The sequence below is a fragment of the Nyctereutes procyonoides genome, unplaced genomic scaffold (genome assembly GCF_905146905.1).
Source record: "Nyctereutes procyonoides isolate TBG_1078 unplaced genomic scaffold, NYPRO_anot_genome, whole genome shotgun sequence".
In the NCBI taxonomy this organism is placed as follows: domain Eukaryota; kingdom Metazoa; phylum Chordata; class Mammalia; order Carnivora; family Canidae; genus Nyctereutes; species Nyctereutes procyonoides.
This window is the reverse complement of record NW_026575049.1, coordinates 13,265,351-13,285,553: the sequence shown is the minus strand read 5'-3', so window position 1 is coordinate 13,285,553 and position 20,203 is coordinate 13,265,351. Positions and strand designations below refer to the sequence as shown.

Below are 20,203 nucleotides of genomic sequence, written 5' to 3'. Positions count from 1 at the left end.
GAGCCCCGGGCAGAGCCCCCTTTCTCGCGAGGCGGAAGAGCCGGGGGGCGCTGGGCGAGGGGAAGCGGGCCGCGGCGGCCCGGCGAGAGGCGCCGGGGTGCGGGGCAGGCGGGGAGCGGAGCGCGTCGGCGGAGCGAGCAGCCGCCGCGGGAGGCCGGCGTTCGAGGCGGGGAGCCGAGGCGGCGGAGGGCGCTGTCGGGCGGGGCGGCGGCGCGGATGGCGGCCGCCGAGGTTCCGGCGCCGGCGCCCAGCGGCCTGTCGCCCAAGGAGGAGGGCGAGCTGGAGGACGGGGAGATCAGCGACGACGACAACCACAGCGACGCGCGGAGCCGGAGCAGCAGCAGCAGCGGGGGCGGCGGCGGCGGCGGCGGCGGCGGGGCCGGGGGGCTGCTGCCCTACGCGCGGCGGAGGCCTCCCCCTGCGGCCCGCGGCGGCGCGTCCGGCGGCGGCTCGTCGTCGTCGTCGTCCCAGCAGCAGCTGCGGAGCCTCTGCCGCCCGCGCCACGCGGCGGAGCGGGGCCACCTCCGGGGACACGCCGGCTACCGGCCCAAGGAGCCGTTCCGCTCGCACCCGCCGCCCGCCCGCCTGCCGCCCGGGCCGCTGTCGGAGGGCAGCCCGCGGCCGTCCTTCTGGGAGCGCAGCCACATCGCGCTGGACCGGCTCCGCTTCCGGGGCAGGCCGTACCGCGGCGGCAGCCGCTGGAGCCGGGGCCGCGGCGGCGGCGAGCGGGGAGGCAAGCCCGGCGGCCGGCCCGCCGCGGCCGGAGCGGCGGGCTCGGGGTTCGGTGGCGGACAGAGCTGGCGGGAGCCCTCGCCGCCTCGGAAGAGCTGTATCCTTCACCTGCCCGTCCGCGCCCCGGTGGCCCTGCGTCCCTCCCTCCTTGGGTCCCTCCCTGGGTCTCTCCCTGGGTCCCTCCATGCGTCCGTCCGTCCCCGGGTGCGTCCCTGGGTCCCTCCATGCGTCCGTCCGCCCCCGGTGCGTCCCTGGGTCCCTCGGTGCGCCCCTGGGTCCCTCCATGCGTCCGTTCCTCCGTCCGTCCCTGCGTCCCTCCCTGCATTGTCCATCCCCTCGTCTGTCCCTCCGTCCCTCCCTGGGTCCCTCCTTGCGTCCGTCCGTCCGTCCGTCTCTGCATTCGTCCTTGGGTCCATCCCTCTGTCTGTTCCTCCGTCCCTCCCTGGGTCCGTGTCTGCGTCCTGCCCTGGGTCCGTCCCTGGGACCCTTCCTGGCTTCGTCCCTGCGTTTGTCCCTGGGTCCATCCCTCTGTCCGTCCCTCCGTCCATCCCTGCGCTTCCCAGCAAGCAGGTGGCTCCTCGGTGGGTCGCCGCCCGGCGCAGGGGCTTGTGTCTCTGGATTTGCTTTTTATTATTATTATTTTTTTATGCAAGCTAACGTATCACGCTTCCGGGGGCCAAACCGGCGAAAGTGATCCCCGGGAAGTCTGAAACGAGATTTCCTCCTAGTCGGTCCGCAGCCCAGGTGCCCCGAGCTCAGGTCGACGCGCCCTCCCTCGCTGCGGCGGGAACTTTTGTCTGTGTGCCAGGTTGACTTACGAGTGCTACAGGGAGGAGGAGGGAAATAAAAAATAAATAAATAAAAAGGGATGCACAGTTTAGGGCCTGATCCGGTTGCTTGCACCGTATCGAACCTTGACGTGGAAAATTGTGAGGTTCCATCCTGCACGGTTCCGCCCTTTAAGGTTCTTCTCGGCCTGTTCTTACACACGCGGCCTTTTTTTTTTTTTTTTTAAGTGGGGGCGGGGGGTGGGTGCGTGTGAAACACCTCGTACCTTCCGCAAGTCCAAGTCACAGGTGGTGCCTTCAAGCGACTCTCTGTTAAAACGACTCCTCCTCCTCCTCCTATGTTTCGTTGTGGGGCATTCTGTGCTTTCGTGCCCGCCCCGGCAGCACATACACGAAAGTTTTGGGACCTTCTATGACCCAGCGCTGACCCATGTAGGTTAGAGAGAGAAAGACAGTGTTCTGATTTTAGCGTATTGAACGCCATGCGGTGTGCGCGTGAGACAGTGGAGATTATGGGGAGGTGGAAAATAGCAAAATACCTGATGTGTTGTTCCCTCTGATACCATTATCTTTAAGATTCTTGAATGTACTGAAGGTTTATATTGGGGCGTCAGCCACCTGAAGGGTTTGTAGAACTAGGTTTTCCTGATGACTGCATAAAGATGATTTGCCACGTGCAGTGATCACCGGTTGTAGTTGCTAAGGTACAATGTTTTTTTTTTTTTTTAAACGCACTCTATATGAAACTTACACGTGATGAAGTTTGTTTGGAAGACCCTCAAGGGTGTTTTTGTAGAATTCTCAAGATCAAATGGTCTTTCCCAGATGTCAGCATGTAAAGGGGCAAGAAATAAGAATCTAGGTACACAGCAGCTTCTGGGGCTAAGGCCCTGAAAACACTTGATTCTGCAACCACAAGTTAGGCGAGGTACACCTAGGATTGTTTCAAAGAAAATCATAGAAGGATTTGACTTTTAAAAAAGATAGAAGATGTTCTTTCAAAAAAAAGGAAAGAAAAACTGTGCCCAAGATAACTTTTTTTTTTTTTTTAAGATTTTATATTTTTATTCATGAGAGACACAAGGAGAAAGGCAGAGACACAGGCAGAGAGAGAAGCAGGCCCCATGCAGGGAGCCCACCATAGGACTCCATCCCGGGTCCCCAGGATCATGCCCTGGGCCGAAGGCGGCGCTAAATCACTGAGCCACCCAGGCTACCCCCAAGCTAACTTTTTAAGGAAGTTTTTGTTAGTTGATTCTGAATCTAAAAACAGGCTGTTAAAGCACATACGTGTGTGTGTGTGTGTGTGTTTTAAATTTATTCATGAGAGACACAGAGAGGCAGAGACACAGGCAGAGGGAGAAGCAGGCTCCATGCAGGGAGCCCGATGCGCGACTTGATCCCAGGTCTCCAGGATCGCGCCCTGGGCCGCAGGTGGCACCAAACCGCTGCGCCACCGGGGCTGCCCTACATGTGTGTGTTTTAAGAATGCAAAAGAGGAAACTTAGAATTTGTGTTGGAGAGACCGATGTGAATAAATAGAGTTTTAATGTAAAAAGTTCTTATTGAGGGATCCCTGGGTGGCGCAGCAGTTTGGCGCCTGCCTTTGGCCCAGGGCGCGATCCTGGAGACCTGGGATCGAATCCCACATCGGGCTCCCGGTGCATGGAGCCTGCTTCTCCCTCTGCCTATGTCTCTGCGCCTCTCTCTCTCTCTCTGTGACTATCATAAATAAATAAAAAAAACTTAAAAAAAAAAAAAGTTCTTATTGAGATGTGTAAATAGTACTGTGGGGGCACAGAGCTTTTTCTTCATTTAAACTGTGTTAGAGAAGGTGGTGATGAGGGGGCTTGCCCAGCTCCTGCCCTTGCCTTTTTTCTGTCCAATCTTTCAATACCAATTTGGCCTTTATTTATATAATTTATACCTTTATTATTTAGCTTATATGTTTTTATTAGAAACAAGCATACAGTGTGGAAAAAATTACAGGAATATATCAAGTCTGATTTCTGTAGTAATTTAGCAGAAATGAGCTGTATTGCTGTTTTTCTTTTCACAGATGCTGCACTTAAGGAAAAGGATGCTTGTTTTGATCTTCTGCTCATTGTTTTCCTCGTGAAGTATCATTAATCCATCCTAGAGGTGGTATTCTTTGTAAGATTTTGTGAAGGAAAACATAGTGTTCAGCTACTTTTATATAATGTGAACAAACTTTGTAATACAAAATTTTATTAATTCAGGTTCCTTAATACCAAGATTATATTCAGGTTTATTCATCTATCCACTGTGCACTTAGAGTAATGACATTTTTATTTTACTAATAATTACATTAAAAAAGACTTAGGGTGTTGGGGCACCTGGCTGGCTCAGTCAGTAGAGCATGTGACCCTTGATCTTGGGATTGTAAGTTCAAGCCTCATGTTGGGGGTAGAGTTTCCCCCCCGCCAAAAAAAAAAAAAAAAGGAGAAAGAAAGAATAGGGAATGTACTGTGGCTCAATTTCATCATCTAGAAGTGAAGTAGCAGGAGTACAAGTATTTTTTTTTTTAACATTTTTATGTAATGATCAAGGCATGGTAGGTGCAGCTTTAATGAAATATAATAAGCAGATTCTAATGTGGCACTTATTTTCAGTTTTATTCATTTAAATTTTTTCTGAATGATAGACATTTCGTCAGTCCCGCTTAGCATGTTTCCTTTGGATGACTGCTGTTTTAAACTTTCTAATCTGATGAGAGCTAACATAATTAGGCCAGTGTCTCTCATCAGTAGAAAGTCATTTCATTTTCCACCTACAGTTGAAAAGCAGTTCTTTTTTTTTTACAAAACATTTCGGTTAGAAATTGCAACTTAACTAGTTTAAAATTAAATCTTTTCAGTGTTGGTGTCATCTTTGTCCTGTATTAGAAATTGGAGATTTCATTTAGCCTTGACAGAGATTATAGTTGTAACTCAATTGCTTTTCCTCATTTTCCTGTTGTTAGTGTATTGAATCTTTTCCCTCTACAAATCTTTCCAAGATCTTCAGTTTTGTCTTTATTTTATTTCTTCATTTTTATCTTTAGATGGCTCCATTGAAAAGTAAGGTGTAGCTGCAGGTAATTCGAGAATATGTACAAAGAGTATATAATGGTGGGAGAGGAAACAAGTAATGTTCTGGGTTCACATAGATGACATTTCAGTTTTGAATTGGGGTCAGTTTGAAGAACAGAGAAACCTAACTACAAAACGATGTGTATGGGGATCCCTGGGTGGCTCAGCGGTTTAGCGCCTGCCTTTGGCCCAGGGCGCGATCCTGGGGACCCGGGATTGAGTCCCACGTCGGGCTCCCGGCATGGAGCCTGCCTCTCTCTCCCTCTGCCTGTCTCTCTCTCTCTCTCTCTCTCTCTCTCTGCCTATCATAAAAAAAAAAAAAATCTTTAAAACAAAACGATACGTACGTTGTGATGAACAAGGAAATTGTAAGATGGGAAAGGAAGTACAGGTCAGATCATGAAGGCTTTATATACTATTGTGAGTATTTTGAACTCTTTTTTAAAATAAATTTATGTATTTATTCATGAGAGACACACAGAGGCAGAGACATAGGTAGAGGGGGAAGCTGGTGCCTCACCAGGAGCCTGATGTGGGACTCCATCCCAGGACCCTGGGATCACGACCTTAGCCAAAGGCAGACACTCAGCCACTGAGCCACCCAGGTGTCCTTTGAACTCTGTTCTTAATGAGATTTAAACAAGGGGACAGATCTGATCAGATTTGTGTTCTAGAAAGATTAGTCCAGCAACAGAATAGGGCTGGCTTGTGGAAGATAAAACCCCAAATATTTATCACGAAGCCAGACCTCCTCTCTTGTATTACGTACACATACGGTAGTGCATTAGAATGCTCAAAAGGAAAAGTGAAAGAGGCTAAATAGAGCTTACTGGAAAGCACCGTTATTGCAGGAGTTAGGTCACGAAGGCATAAAGGGGAAAAGAAGGTAGGGAAATCAGGATAGTGTAGTTAGGGAAGCCAAGAAGAGTGGTTTGCAGTGTCCAAAGCTGCAGAGAGGCCAGGTAAAATAAAGTTTGAAAACATGATGGATAAACCAACTCAGCCAGCTGATGGCAGATTGGTCAAAGAAGAAGACAGGTTATGAGAAACTAGTATTTCAAGAACCTTGGGTCTGAAGAGCTTAGATCACAAAACCAAGATTTACTAAAACAGTTCAGATTTTGAGTTGTTTTTTTTTTAATTTTTATTTTATTTTTATTATATTTTTCAGATTTTGAGTTGTAATGCTGGTTTAGTTTCTAAAATTATTGGTAGTAGGGGATCCCTGGGTGGCGCAGTGGTTTAGCGCCGGTCTTTGGCCCAGGGCGCAATCCTGGAGACCCGGAATCGAATCCCACGTCAGGCTCCCGGTGCATGGAGCCTGCTTCTCCCTCTGCCTGTGTCTCTGCCTCTCTCTCTCTCTGTGACTGTCATAAAAAATAAAATAAAATAAAATTATTGGTAGTAAAAAAAAATATTCGGTGGTGATTCTCATTCTTGTATTGGTCATTAGGGAAATTTAAAAATACGTGGAGATTGATTCTCCTGTAAGTTGTTAAACATTATAGTTTCCATCTTTAGGGGACTATAGTGTTACATCCTAGCCAGTTGAAATGATCTGTGAATGACATACTGTATTAAAACCCCCTTAAAGTACTTGTCTTTAAATCTTGTTAATTTCTAGGCTGGAGAAGTGGGGTGTAACACTTTTTACCTGTGTGAATTATTTTGAGTAAAAATTATAGTTTGGAATTTTGTAGCCATTTCCAAGCCATTTACATGTTCTGTGTATCACTGTGTTAGGAGAAAATTCTTTTGGTAGAGTTATTCTTATCTTCAGAGACAAATGAGTTTATAAGATACATTTTGAATACTATAGAAGGTTTTATTTTTATAACATAATTGCCTTCCTTGTTTTAGTTGTGCAGATGTTAGATAGTAAGATTGTTATGTATTGGATTTTTAAGAAAATGCTTCCTGTTTATAAACTAGTTTTAACTAGTAGTTGTCAGTGTTCTTTATCTCCTTGTTTTTTTTTTTTTGTTGTTTGTTTTTAATCTGAGACATGGGAAGAAACTAATTAAAAAGAAGAAATGTTTCCTCCTATCGGAAGTGTAAATTATCCACATCTGTGACAAACTATTTGGTTTCTCCTCTCTTCAGAAAGGAATCTTTAACATCCAGCTTATTGTGGCTTTTCTGATTACTACAGAAGGAATGCTGCTATAACCTAAGTAGGTGGGATACCTAGAGGTACTGTGGGGAAAATAACTGACACCAGTGATTTTCTAAATGGACTATTTTGTATGGTTACTGGTTAAATTTGAAACATGGGCACATTATGAAAGTGGGCATTAGCACATATGTTAAATGTAATTTAAAATACTAATTCACCTTTTTTTTTGAAAAGTTAAAGGGGAGACAATTTATAACTTAATGTGTTTTTGTTAAACTTACTGGAAAAATTTTGGAAACTGGTTTCCTTAATGTGCTGTTCAGCCAAAAGTTTTGGAAGATCTCCATCAAGAAAACAAAATTATTCGTCAAAAAGTGAAAACTGTGGGGAAGAAACTTTCGAAGACTTACTTTTGAAGTATAAGCAAATACAGTTGGAACTAGAATGCATCAATAAGGATGAAAAACTAGCTTTGAGTAGCAAAGAAGAGAATGTGCAGGAAGATCCTAAAACTTTGAACTTTGAGGACCAAACAAGCACTGATAATGTCAGTATTACAAAGGACCCAAGTAAAGAAGTAGCTCCCGAGGAAAAAACACAGGTCAAAACTTTTCAGGCGTTTGAATTGAAACCACTCAGGCAAAAATTGACTTTACCAGGGGATAAGAACCGGTTGAAAAAAGTTAAAGATGGAACAAAACAGCTCTCCCTGAAATCTGACACTACTGAACCTAGTCAAGGTAATTGAATTAAGATTTTCAATTAGTACTAAGATGATTCTTCATTCGCTGTGGGGTAACTGGTTTTTTTTGGTGGTGTGCTTCATTGACATGATTTTAATATTTCTCTGTGAATTCTTTTTGCACTCTCTACATAGGCATATTATTCAATAATGATAGGTTTAGTTTCATTCTGACCTTTCTTTTTTTGGCCTTACCTGCTGGTTGGGACTTTTTTTTTTTTTAATTTTTTAAAAGATTTTATTTATTTATTCATAAGAGACAGAGAGAGAGAGGCACAGACACAGGCAGAGGGAGAAGCAGGCTCCACGCAGGGAGCCCGACCTGGGACTCAATCCCGGGTCTCCAGGATCACACCCCAGGCTGAAGGTGGCGCTAAACCGCTGAGCCACCGGGGCTGCCCCTGGTTGGGACTTGTAATGCAATTTTTATCATAAGTCTATCAGTGGACATCTCTGTTTCCTAACTTGAGTACTTTTGGATGTTTGTTTTTAACATGATGTTAGCTTCTTTTTTTTTTTTTAATAAATATCCATTTTTATTCTTTTTTATTTATTTTTTTTTCAAATTTATTTATTTATGATAGTCACAGAGAGAGAGAGAGAGAGGCAGAGACACAGGCAGAGGGAGAAGCAGGCTCCATGCACCGGGAGCCCGATGTGGGATTCGATCCCGGGTCTCCAGGATCGCGCCCTGGGCCAAAGGCAGGCGCCAAACCACTGCGCCACCCAGGGATCCCCTGATGTTAGCTTCTTTTGGAGGTTTCCTATATTGGGTAAAAAGTTTTTTTCCTCCCAATTCTTTGAGTAGTCAGCATGAATGGATGTTGAAGTTTATAACACTTTTTCCTTCATTATTGAGAAGAACATTTTTCTCCTTTATTAGTGTAATGGATTATATTAATTAATTTTATAGTGTTAAACCACTCTTTAATATTTGGGATAAATCCAGCCAGTTCATGATACGTCATTTTTGTACATCATGGATTTGATTTGTTCATTTTTTCCTTTTGGTCTTTTTATGAAGGAATAACTTAATATGCAGTAAAATTTACCCTTTTTAGGGCATAGCTCTTTAAGTTTTGACAAATGCAGGCAGTTGGGTAACCATTGCCAGGCACCACAATTAAGATACAAAACAAAACAAACAAACAAAAAATAAAATACAAAACAGTTTCTCCTCAACTCTCAGTCTCTCATGCTCCTCCCCCAACTCTCAGCCCAGCAGGTAACTACTGTTTTCTATAGTTTGGTCCTCTCCAGAATGTCATATAAGTGGAATCATGCAGTATATTGCCTTTTGCATCTATCTTCTTTCAGTTAAGTGGCATAGTGTGTTTGAGATTCATCAATATGTTTGTGTATATGATTAGTTCATTCTTGTTGCTGAATGTGCCTTTGTAGGGTAATGGTACATTTATCCATTTCCATTTGAGGGATATTTGGGTTCTTCCAATTTGGGCAATTAAAAAGTCTTCGGAAATAATGATTTACTAATGTTTTATTTAGAACTTTATAGCCTATAATTTTTTCCCTTTATTTTTCCCTGCCAAGTTCTAGTATAAGGTTATGATATGCTCAAAATGAGTTGAGAAGTGGTTCCTTCTTTTTTTTTTTTTTTATCTTATTTTTTATTTATGATAGTCACAGAGAGAGAGAGAGAGAGAGAGAGAGAGAGGCAGAGACATAGGCAGAGGGAGAAGCAGGCTCCATGCACCGGGAGCCCGACGTGGGATTCGATCCCGGGTCTCCAGGATCGCGCCCTGGGCCAAAGGCAGGCGCCAAACCGCTGCGCCACCCAGGGATCCCCTGGTTCCTTCTTTATTCTCAGGACTAAATTAAGATTGAATTGTTTCTAGGTTGTCTAGTAGGTATTATTGGTAGAAGTATCTGGGCCTGAATGGAATCTTTTGAGGGAAGGTTTTATACTGTTGATTGTTCTTGCTTTCTGTTTCTGTTTAAGGCGGTTTAGGTAATGTCGCCATTTCCTGTAAGTTGTAAAGTTTATAAAAAATTGTGCCTAAGAATCTCATTTTTGGGGGTTGCCTGGGTGGCTCATTCAGTTAAGCATCTGCCTTCAGCGCAGGTCAGGATCCCCGAGCCCTGGCATAGAGCCTGGCTTGCATTCCCTGCTCAGCAGGGAGTCTGCTTCTCCCACTCCCTCTGCCCCTCCCCCTCTCTTTTTCTCTTTCTCAAAAAAGTAAAATCTAAAAAAAAAAAAAAAGTGTCTCACTTTTCTATTACTTGTAGCATTTATAAGTTTTTAAATTTCCCAAGAAATAAGTCCATAGTTTTTAAAACTTACGAGTTTTCAGATCTTCTATTGAGATCAATTTAGGTTATGAAATTTCTACTTTAGCTCTTTGTGATATATATTTTTTTCCCACTTATTTCTAAATATTTTCTAGTTTTTGTTTTTTCTTTGACCTTTATAGGCTATTTGGAAGTGTGTTTCTTAACTTGCAAACATGAAGGTTCTTATTATTTTTTGTTACTGATTCCTAATATTGTCAGAATGAGATATTGTCAGAATAAGATATTGTCAGAATGAGATATTATTAGTTTTTTTTTTAAGATTTCATTTATTTATTCATAGAAACACACACACACGAGAGAGAGAGAGAGAGAGAGAGAGAGAGAGAGGCAGAGACACAGGCAGAGGGAGAAGCAGGCTCCATGCAGGGAGCCCGACGTGGGACTCATCCGGGGTCTCCAGGATCACGCCCCGGGCTGCAGGCAGCGCTAAACCGCTGCGCCACCAGGGCTGCCCTATTATTGTGTTTTAAATATTTTATTTCATGAGAGAGGCAGAGACATAGGCACAGGGAGAAGCAGACTCCCTGTAGGGAGCCTGAATCGGGAGTCGATCCCAGGACCTCAGGATCACCACCTGAGCCAAAGGCAGATGCTCAACCACTGAGCCACCCAGGGGCCCCAGAATAAGATATTAAAGAAAGAATGAAAATGTAGGTACTGTCATATTTATTTGTAGAGACTTGCTTTATTGTATGTGATTTTTTTAAATAACTGTTTTGTGTGTGCTTGAAAGGAATGTATGGATCAAGCTTTTGATCTTCCTTCATTTTTTGATCTGCTTGATTAATTATTGAGAGATTTGTTAAAATCAGCCACTGTGGTGGTGGATTTATGGTTTTTGTTTCAAATACCTTGAGGCTGAGAAATTGACTCCTTACTCTCTTTATTATGTAGTAGCCTTCTTTATCTCTAGTAATGTTTCTGCCTGAAAGACTTCTCTTATGCTAATAGTCACACTTCCTTTCTTTTGATAAGTATATATACCTTGTATATTATTTTCTATTCTTTCAGTCTTTCCATATTCTCATGCCTCAAATGTCAATTGTACCTAGAATAGAACTGGATTTCTTTTTTTTTTTTTTTTTAGGATTTTATTTATTTATTCATAGAGGCAGAGACACAGGCAGAGGGAGAAGCAGGCATCATACAGAGAGCCTGACATGGGACTTGATCCAGAGTCTCCAGGATCATGCTCTGGGCTGCAGGCGGTGCTAAACCACTGCGCCACCGGGGCTTCCCAGTTCTTGGGAAGTTCTTGGGAAGAACTGGATTTCTTTTGTAACTTAGTCGACAGTCTTTGTCCTTTGCTAGAATACATAGTCCATTTGCATTTTTCATGATTACTGATATTTGGTTTTTTGTTCTTTTTTTCTTGACTCTTTTTGTTTTGTTTTTTCCCCCAATACAATTTTTTTTTCCTTTTACAAGTTTGGAAGTTAGATATTAAGTTTCCTTTATTTATTTATTTATTTATTTATGATAGTCACACACGAGAGAGAGAGAGAGGCAGAGACACAGGCAGAGAGAGAAGCAGGCTCCATGCACTGGAAGCCCGACGTGGGACTCGAGCCCGGGTCTCCAGGATCACGCCCTGGGCCAAAGGCAGGCGCCAAACCTCTGCGCCACCCAGGGATCCCAGATATTAAGTTTCTTGTCTCATATTGGTTTCTCTAGGAATTGTAACATGAATTCTTATCAGTGTTTAAAATTAATCAAGGTCTTTACTCTCTCCACATACAAAAAGCCAGTATTTGCCAAGCTTTGCTCATATATTTAACACTTTCTTAGCTCACTCTTTGTCTAGAATCATTTATGCTCGATATACATTTTTTAGAATTTGGATGTGTCTGCTGGATAGGAAACTTATTACTCTTTGCCCCCCCCCTTTTTTAAGATTTGTTTATTTATTTGTGAGAGAGACAGAGACAGAGAGAGACAGAGACACAGGCGGAAGGAGAAGCAGGCTCCTTGCTGGGAGCCCAATGTGGGACTTGATCCCAGATCCCAGGAATCACGCCCTGAGTCACGCCTGAGCTGAAGGCAGACTCTCACCAGCTGACCCGTCCCCCCCTCTACCCCCCCCCCAGGCATCCCCTCTTTGCCCTTTTTTTTTTTTTAATTTTTTTATTTATTTATGATAGTCACAGAGAGAGAGAGAGAGAGAGAGAGAGGCAGAGACACAGGCAGAGGGAGAAGCAGGCTCCATGCACCGGGAGCCTGACGTGGGATTCGATCCAGGGTCTCCAGGATCGCGCCCTGGGCCAAAGGCAGGCGCTAAACTGCTGCGCCACCCAGGGATCCCCTCTTTGCCCTTTTTTAAAGATAATTTTCTAGGTTTGGAGTTCTAGATTGGCTAATTACATCCTCAACATATTGAAGATACTTTCTGGCTTCCATTATTGATTTTGAAAAGTCAGCCATCAGTCTTAATAGTTTCTAATTTGAAGGTAATTTATCTTCTTTCTCTGCTTGCCTTAAAAACCCTGTTTTTTTTTTTTTTTTTGTCTTTAATATTCTGGAGTTTAACTATAATGAATTGATTGCTATTTTTATTCAGCTTGGGATTTGTGCCTCTTGTTTTCATTGATTCTGAAAAATTGTCATTATCTTAAAATATTTTCCCATTCTCTTTCTATTTTGGAATTTTGTATATCTGTTATATCAGATGATCTCACTTTATCTTCCATTTCTCTAATTTCTTTTAAGTTTCCATCTCTTTGTAAATCTGTGCTACATTCTGGAAAATTTCTTCTGATGTGTCTCTCAGTTCCTGGATTCTCTCTTTAGCTTTGTCTGATTTGCCTTAATAAACTCACCTATTGACTTTTAAATGTCAGTTACAGTTTTTATTTTATTATTTCATTTTTATTTTATTTTTAAAATTACTTTGGTCTTTTTAGATTTTTTTGCTTATTTTTTTCAAATTTATCTTTATTTAAGTGTGTTAACCATAGGTTTGCTCTGGTTTGTTTTTTCCTTTGCTAATTTCTAATATCTGACGTTTTTATGGGTCTCATTTCTGGTTCCCATTTTTGGTACCTCTTCTTGACAGTTTAGTGATTTTTTTTCTTCTTTTTCTCTTCTTTCCTTTTTGTTTTTTAAAGTGCTCACTTTTGTTTCTTTTTACTTATTTATTTTTTTGGTGGTAATTTTCTGAGGCCTGGGACAAAGATGGGACTTCTGAGAGAGGGTTTGCTTTTGCATTTGCCACTGCCAGGCACCTGAGTAGACTATTTAGCACAATGATTCCAGGCAGGCAGTTTTGAAAAGTATAACTCTGTAGGATAAAAAAATATATACATGCAAGTAACTATCACAGAGTGTAGTAAGAGTTATGTATGAAAGCCTGCAGTAATACAGGGGAAGGATCAAATATGTCCACCTGGGTTTAGAAGGTTTTCATAGTAATGGAAATGTTTGATATGTGTCTCAAAAAATGAGTCTTTCTGACTTGGGAAGTAAGAAGGAACCAAATGATCAGATAAAGCATAGAGAACTTTTAAAGAATAATGGAGTTTGATCTAAAATGAGTGCAGTGTGGGGAACAGTTGCATATAAATATAAAAAGGGTGGATTGAAATCAGGTTACAGAGGGCCTTGAATGTCTTGGCTAAGGAATTTAGATTTTCTTAAACGTCAGGTGGGCCAGCAAATATTTTTAAACAGGAAAATGATGTTATCAGGTGTATGTTTTAGAAAAGTAACTTGCAGCAGTGTGGAAGAGAAATTGGAGGAAAACCAAAAAAGCTAAAATTTATCCGAATAAATTGTATTGGTTAGTTTCTTCATATGCATCCTCCCCCCCCCCCCCACTGCAGCCCTGCCCTCAGCCTTGAGGAAGACTCAGCTCTGCCATTAAGCTTTTAAGTTGTTGGTGATCAGCTGCTTTTCCATTTCTTTCAACAACTCTTCTAAACCTTTATTTATTTATTTATTTATTATTTATTTATTTATTATTTAGGCCTCTTACTCAACTTTATTCCTTGTTTAACTTTATCAGGTTATCTCACTTAAGTTTCAACTTTTCACTTTCTTTTTTTTTTAAGATTTTATTCATTTATTCATGAGAGACACAGAGGGAGAGGCAGAGGGAGATGCTTTTCACTTTCTGATCGTAAACTTACATCCTTATTGATTTTCACTTCATTTCATTTTTGTTTATGGCCACCTTGTTTTAACCTGTGTTCCTGGCTCTTCTATCTTCTTTGGAACCTTACTCCATCTGTTGTTTGCTTTGATTCATCTTTAACCACTTTCTCTTAAGGGGTTCTTAGTATAAACATATTTGGGTTTTCCTCCCAAAATGTAATCACTCTCTCCTCCCCATTCTATATTCTTCCTTAACTTCTGTCTTTTCATCCAGACTTCTTGAAAGGCTAGCCTGTGCTGACTCTCTCCACTTTACCTCTCATTCCCTTTTAATCCAGTGCAATCTGCTTTTCTATTCCTTACCGAAACTAATCAGGGCAGAGTTATTTTGATGGAATTGCAAAATTAATTTTAATTTTCCATCATTTTTTATTTCATTCTTCCATTCATTCAGAAATTGAGCACTTTATTCCAGGCTCTTGGCAGTATATCCATGAACAAAATAGACAGTCATTTATGCCTTCATGGATTTGCGTTTTAGAAGGGGGAAACAAATATGATGAGTAAAGAACAGTTATGGAAAAATTATAGCAGGGTTAAGTAGGGGGATAGTAACTGTGGGTTGCAGTATTAATAAGTGATCAGGGGAAGCCTGAATTTGAAGGTGAGATTTAAAGTCTTTGAAGACAGTGAGGGAATAGCCAAATGAATGTCTGAAGGAAGAGCTTTCTAGGCAGATAATAAAGAGCTAGAGCAATGATTTTCTAACTTTGGTCCTTGGACCAGCATTACCTAGGAACTTGATAGAAATGCAAATGCCTAGGGCCTATCCTAGATATACTGAATTGGAAACTCTGGAAATGGGGCCCAACATTCTAAATTTAACAAGCCTTCTTGTTGATTCTAGTACCTGGTAAAGTTTGAGAATCTGCGAACTAAAATAACTACTGTTAAGGCAGAAGGATACCTGGCATATTTGGAGAATAAAAGGGAGGAGGCCTGTGCCACTAAAGAAAGGAGAGTGGGGGTGCTGAATAGTAGGAGAGAGGAGGTCAGAGGTGATAGATTGGGATAGATCATGTAGAGGTTTATAAGAACTTTGTTGTGGAGACACCTGGGTGGCTCAGTTGGTTAAGCGTCTGCCTTAGGCTCAGGTCATGATCCCAGGGTTCTAGGATTGAGCCCTACATCGGGCTTCCTGCTTAGTGCACAGTCTGCTTCTCCCTCTGACCCTCTTCCCTACTTGTGCTCTCTTTCTGTCAAATAAATAAATAAAATTAAAAAAAAAACACCTTTGTTTTTTACTCTGAATGAAATTGCTATGAGAGCTCGATCAAAGACTGATATAATTTGTTTTATGTTCTCAAAGGACCTGTTAGGCCACAATGTTGAGAATATTCTATAGGGCGTAGACATAACTACTATATTCAGTAATGTGTTTCTTCATAAACTTGAAATTTTGGGGTTTTGGTAATACTATACATATCTGGAATTTTTTATAATTTCTGATTTTCTTCTTTTTTTAAAAAAATAGTTTTCCTTTGAAATTTCTTAACTGTTGATGTCCTCTGTGTTGCATTCTCCAGGGGTGTTCTTAATTATATGCTTTTAACTACCATCTATATCCTGATGATTGTCTTTAGCTCAGTTTAGAATTCCAGATAATAATTTTAAAAACACTACATGACTGCACAAAACCAATTTTCTTTTCTTTTCTTTTTTTTTTTTTACAAAACCAATTTTCATCTTGGAAGTATTGAGTCAAAAATGAAATAATTTTATTGTAGAGACCCATAACAGTGGTAGGACAATGCCAAACTACATAGTTGATGAACTAAACAATTACCTGGTTTTATAAGCTTTGTGTAAAGTTAGATTTATAGTTTGAAATTTGTGGTTCGTACTTGTTTTTAAGATAATGTTGTGCTCATAAGGTACTGCCAGCTTAATGTAAATTCTGTTAATGGAATGATTACTTTCAGTTCATAAGTCATTTTATCAAAATACAGTTTTAACTTATTTAATATTTTGAATCATTTTGCGTTATAACTTTCAGAAATGAGGCTAGTATGAAAAGTTTGGTCAGATTTTCATTCTAACAGCATTCTTCTCTTTTTGTCCAGAGATTGTGAAAATGAGAGACCCCTTAAAATAAGTACTATTAAATATACAGCATTTTATTTTAAATTGGTGTTAGCTGTTTTTTAGAGTATTCAAAATATGCTGTTTTATTTTAAAGGGTTAGAAGATAAAGAACAAAATTTAACAAGAAGAATTAGTGCCTCAGACATTCTCTCTGAAAAGGTAAGATACTGTTTTTTGGAATTGGGTGTCTCTCTAAGACTGATTCTTATACTGCACTGCTCTGTTCTTTTGAAAGAAGATTCTTCTTGTTTCCACTTACTTTCTTTACATCATTTCTTTCATCATTACCTCCATTTGGACATAAGCCTTAAAGGTAAAATCTGGAGAGATGTCCTGGAGTATCTTTGCGTTGGGTTCAGTTAAATTGATTAATTGATGGTTTTGTTTGTTTGTTTGTTTTTGTTTTTATACATATCCATAGATGATCTTTTGGTTTGTTAGTTTTTTGAAACTTAATTTTTACCCAGAGATTTTGTTTTCCTGCTTTAGGGGGATTATCCCGTGTGGGGGAAATCCTTGGAGTTAGATCTCGATCTGCTATTCAGGTCTAGCTTCCTCTTACTAGCTCAGTGATCTTGTGTAAGCTTTTTGCCTTTGCTTGCCTCTATTTTCTTTTCTACAAAATGAGTTCAGTGTCATCTGTTCTCTGGATTGTGGTGAAGTTCAGCAGGATAATGTATAGAAGCACCAAGCACTGCGTTTAATATGTAAGAGCTCTCAATAGCCCAAGCCTTTTCTTTGTTGAATTAGAGATCTGAAATACCTTCAGTTCCTTCTTTTAAGATTTCAGTTAGTTTTTATGAGTAAATTAAAATGATGCAAGGAGTCTAGAAGCTTTAGGAAAGAGATGATCCTGAATTTAAGACTGATAATGTAATAGATACATATGTACACATACACATATGCATGTGTATGTGTTTTTTTAATATCCTTAACAATAACCTTATAAATTAAGCTGACATTATCTGTTTTCCAGATGATGTAAGATTCATATGGGTAGATTAAGTGACTCGCCTAAAGTGAGTAAGTGTCAGAGCAAGGAGTTAAATGAAGTTCAGTGCTCTTGGCTGACCAGGTCGCTGCTTTAAGTTAACATACAATTGTATGACAGAATCAGTAACCTTTTTTTTTTTTCTTCCCCGAGAAGGCTTTATTATTACAGGGGTGGGGAGGGGGTCAGTCCTTCTTGGCGGCTGCTTTCCGCATGGCCGCCAGCACGTTGCTCAGCTCCTCTCTCTTCCTCTTGGCGGATGTGCGTCCCAACCCACTTCTTGATGAACTTGAGGGCGCGCTTGTCCTTGGACACCTTGAGCAGCTCCATGGCTTGCCTCTCGTACAGGGCGAAACCACACACCTCCCGGATTATGTCCCGCATGAACTTGGTGTGCTTGGTGAGGTGCCCGTGGCGGTGGCTGTGCCTCGGCTTGCTCACGTTCTCCATCACCTTGTGGCCCTTGTTGAGGCCCATGGCCATGGGGTAGCACAGAGCCATGGCTGCAGACGGCTGCTGCTGCTCGATGCTCCGGTGGCTGAAGGCCAGAATCAGTAACTTTTATGTTTTATTCCAAAAGGAGTAGTTGCAGAAAGTAATCAGAGACTTTTAAGTGATGATAGCTTCATTTTAAACACTCTAGATCAGCACTATCCAATAAAATTTTCTACAATAATGGAAATGTTATTATTCGCATTTTCCAATATGGTAGCTATTAATCACTTGTGGCTTTAAAGCACTAGAAATGTGATTAGTGTGGCTGAAGAACGAAATTTCTTATTCAGTTTTAGTTAATTTAAATTTAAGTAGCCACATGGGGCTCATGGCCACCACACTGGATAGCCCAGCTCTAGACTGTCAGGACCAAGCAGTAGAATTTGGTATGTTTAAGTGACTTAGAGTTTAAAAAAAAAAAAAGGTTAATTTTTCAACTCATTTGTAACAGTATTTCCTAACAGTGGAAAGGGTATCTATATCCTGGCTTGGATAAACTGAAGTACTGAAATGCATAGAGACAATTCAGTTATACATTTATAATAAATAGTTCATGGTAAAATGAAACCAGTAGGAGGGACCCAATATTTTCTTTATGCATAGGAGTTAAATAGTTTAATCAGAGACAAAATGTGATTATAATTCACCTCTAAGTAAAAGTTATTTATTAGGTAAGTGGGCCTTAACCTTTTTTGAGTTTTAATATTTTTTGCTTCCCTCCTTCTTTATATATATACATAAAGGAAAAACATAGATGGTTTTGCATTTAATTTCAAAGAATGGAGAGGCCAGAGGAGTCCCAATATGTTTCTCTCCACCAAATCCATCTACTCCATTTGAGAATCTTTGCTTGTTAGTTTGCCTCACATTTTCAACTAATTTTAACTGATATGTAGAGAATAAATTTTTAAAATTATCTTTAAAAAGGTAGAGTGAAAAAATTAATATTGCAATTGGAAAAAAAGCTTTCAAATATTTGCTCTTAACCTATTTTTCTGTTATAGCATCCCTAAAGAAAAGTCTTGGGTGTTCAAAATATGTATTATATATATTTATATATATATATAAATTATTTTTTTTAATTTTTTTTTAATTATTTATGATAGTCACAGAGAGAGAGAGAGAGAGAGGCGCAGAGACACAGGCAGAGGGAGAAGCAGGCTCCATGCACCGGGAGCCCGACGTGGGACTCGATCCTGGGTCTCCAGGATCATGCCCTGGGCCAAAGGCAGGCGCCAAACCGCTGCGCCACCCAGGGATCCCTATAAATTATTTATAAAAAGGTTTTATTTATTTATTCACGGGAGACACAGAGAGAGGCAGAGACATAGGCAGAGGGAGAAGCAGGTTCCCTGCAGGGAGCCTGATGTGGGACTTGGTCCCAGGACCTTGGGATCACAACCCCAGCCAAAGGCAGACCCTCAACTGCTGAGCCACCCACCTGCCCCTCAAAATATTTTAAATATTCAGGTAAGTATCTGTAGTTTTAGAACAAGTAATATTCAAATATAAGTAAATCTCATTTAAAGAATTATAAAATGTGTATTTTTTTTAAAGTTCACAAATTTCAGTCTTGACATTCAGTGTACCTGTTCTGTGTATTACTTGTAAGACTAGTAAATCACATGACTATGGAACTGCTTCATTCTTCATTCTTGACCTCTCCTGCTTCCATTTCTTCTTGGATTCACTGTCATCAGATTTTTATTTTCTGGGGCACCTGGCTGGCTCAGGCGGGTAAATGTCTGCCTTCAGCTCAGGTCATGATACCCAGGGTCCTGGGATCAAGCTTCATGTTGGATCCCCTGCTTAGCAGGGAGCCTGTTTCTCTCTCACTGCCTCCTATTTGTGCTTTGCGCTCTCTCTCTCTCTCTCTCTCTCTCTCTCTCTCTCAAATAAATAAAATTAAAAAAAAACAAAGATTTTTACTTTCTTATTTGGGAAACTCAGTTAAATGCTGATCTCTGACCCTTAATTTTCCTTTTTTGTATCATCCTTTTCCATCAGTTATGCTCACCCCCTCTAACCCTTCAGCTTGCACACACACCCCTTCCACAGATTGATTTTCTGTCTGTATATAATAGAAACTGGATTAGGGTGTAGGGATGTGGTAAGTAGTTTAGGTTCCCTGCTTGACTTAAATTGCCTTTTAAATATTTGCTTTACAACTAATGCTAAATTCTGATCTTGGGAAAGGTTTGGGTTGGTGAAATGTTTAAGGTCAAATAATAGAACTAAACAATTGCAACTTTTTTTTTTTTTTTTTTTTTTTTTAAAGAAACTTGGTGAAGATGAAGAGGAACTGTCTGAACTACAACTTCGTCTTTTGGCTCTTCAGTCAGCCAGTAAAAAATGGCAACAAAAAGAACAGCAGGTGATGAAAGAAAGCAAAGAAAAGTTGACTAAAACGAAAAGTGTACAACAAAAAGTTAAAACCAGTACAAAAACACATTCGGCCAAAAAAGTTAGCACTACAGGTGATCATTTCTGTTAAATTATTTTAACTGACTTCATATATCAATATAGTTTTAATTAAGATTTTAATTCAGAAAAGTTTGAGTTTAGGGAATTATAGGTCCCTGAATGGGGGACACAGTTTTATATAAACAGAACTTGGACAAGCAGCTACATAGTTAATGAAAATAAATTATAAAGTTCTTGTTTTATCTAGAAAATTCTAACTCTAATAGATACTGATGT

At 40.8% G+C, this 20,203-nt stretch overlaps 1 protein-coding gene and 1 pseudogene across 1 annotated transcript in view; one reads left to right on the top strand and one right to left on the bottom strand.

Annotated features, from left to right (window-relative positions):
- Positions 1–150: 150 nt before the first annotated feature.
- Positions 151–20,203, top strand: part of ZFC3H1 (zinc finger C3H1-type containing) — a 59,081-nt gene continuing 39,028 nt past the window's right edge. The window contains exons 1-4 of the mRNA XM_055328208.1: positions 151–829; positions 7,052–7,468; positions 16,112–16,176; positions 19,782–19,980. Of these exons, the coding sequence (XP_055184183.1) occupies positions 217–829; positions 7,052–7,468; positions 16,112–16,176; positions 19,782–19,980 (1,294 nt within the window). The 5' untranslated portion in view covers positions 151–216. The remainder of the gene's footprint in view (positions 830–7,051; positions 7,469–16,111; positions 16,177–19,781; positions 19,981–20,203) is intronic.
- On the bottom strand, positions 17,194–17,864 carry LOC129511480 (60S ribosomal protein L36-like; annotated as a pseudogene).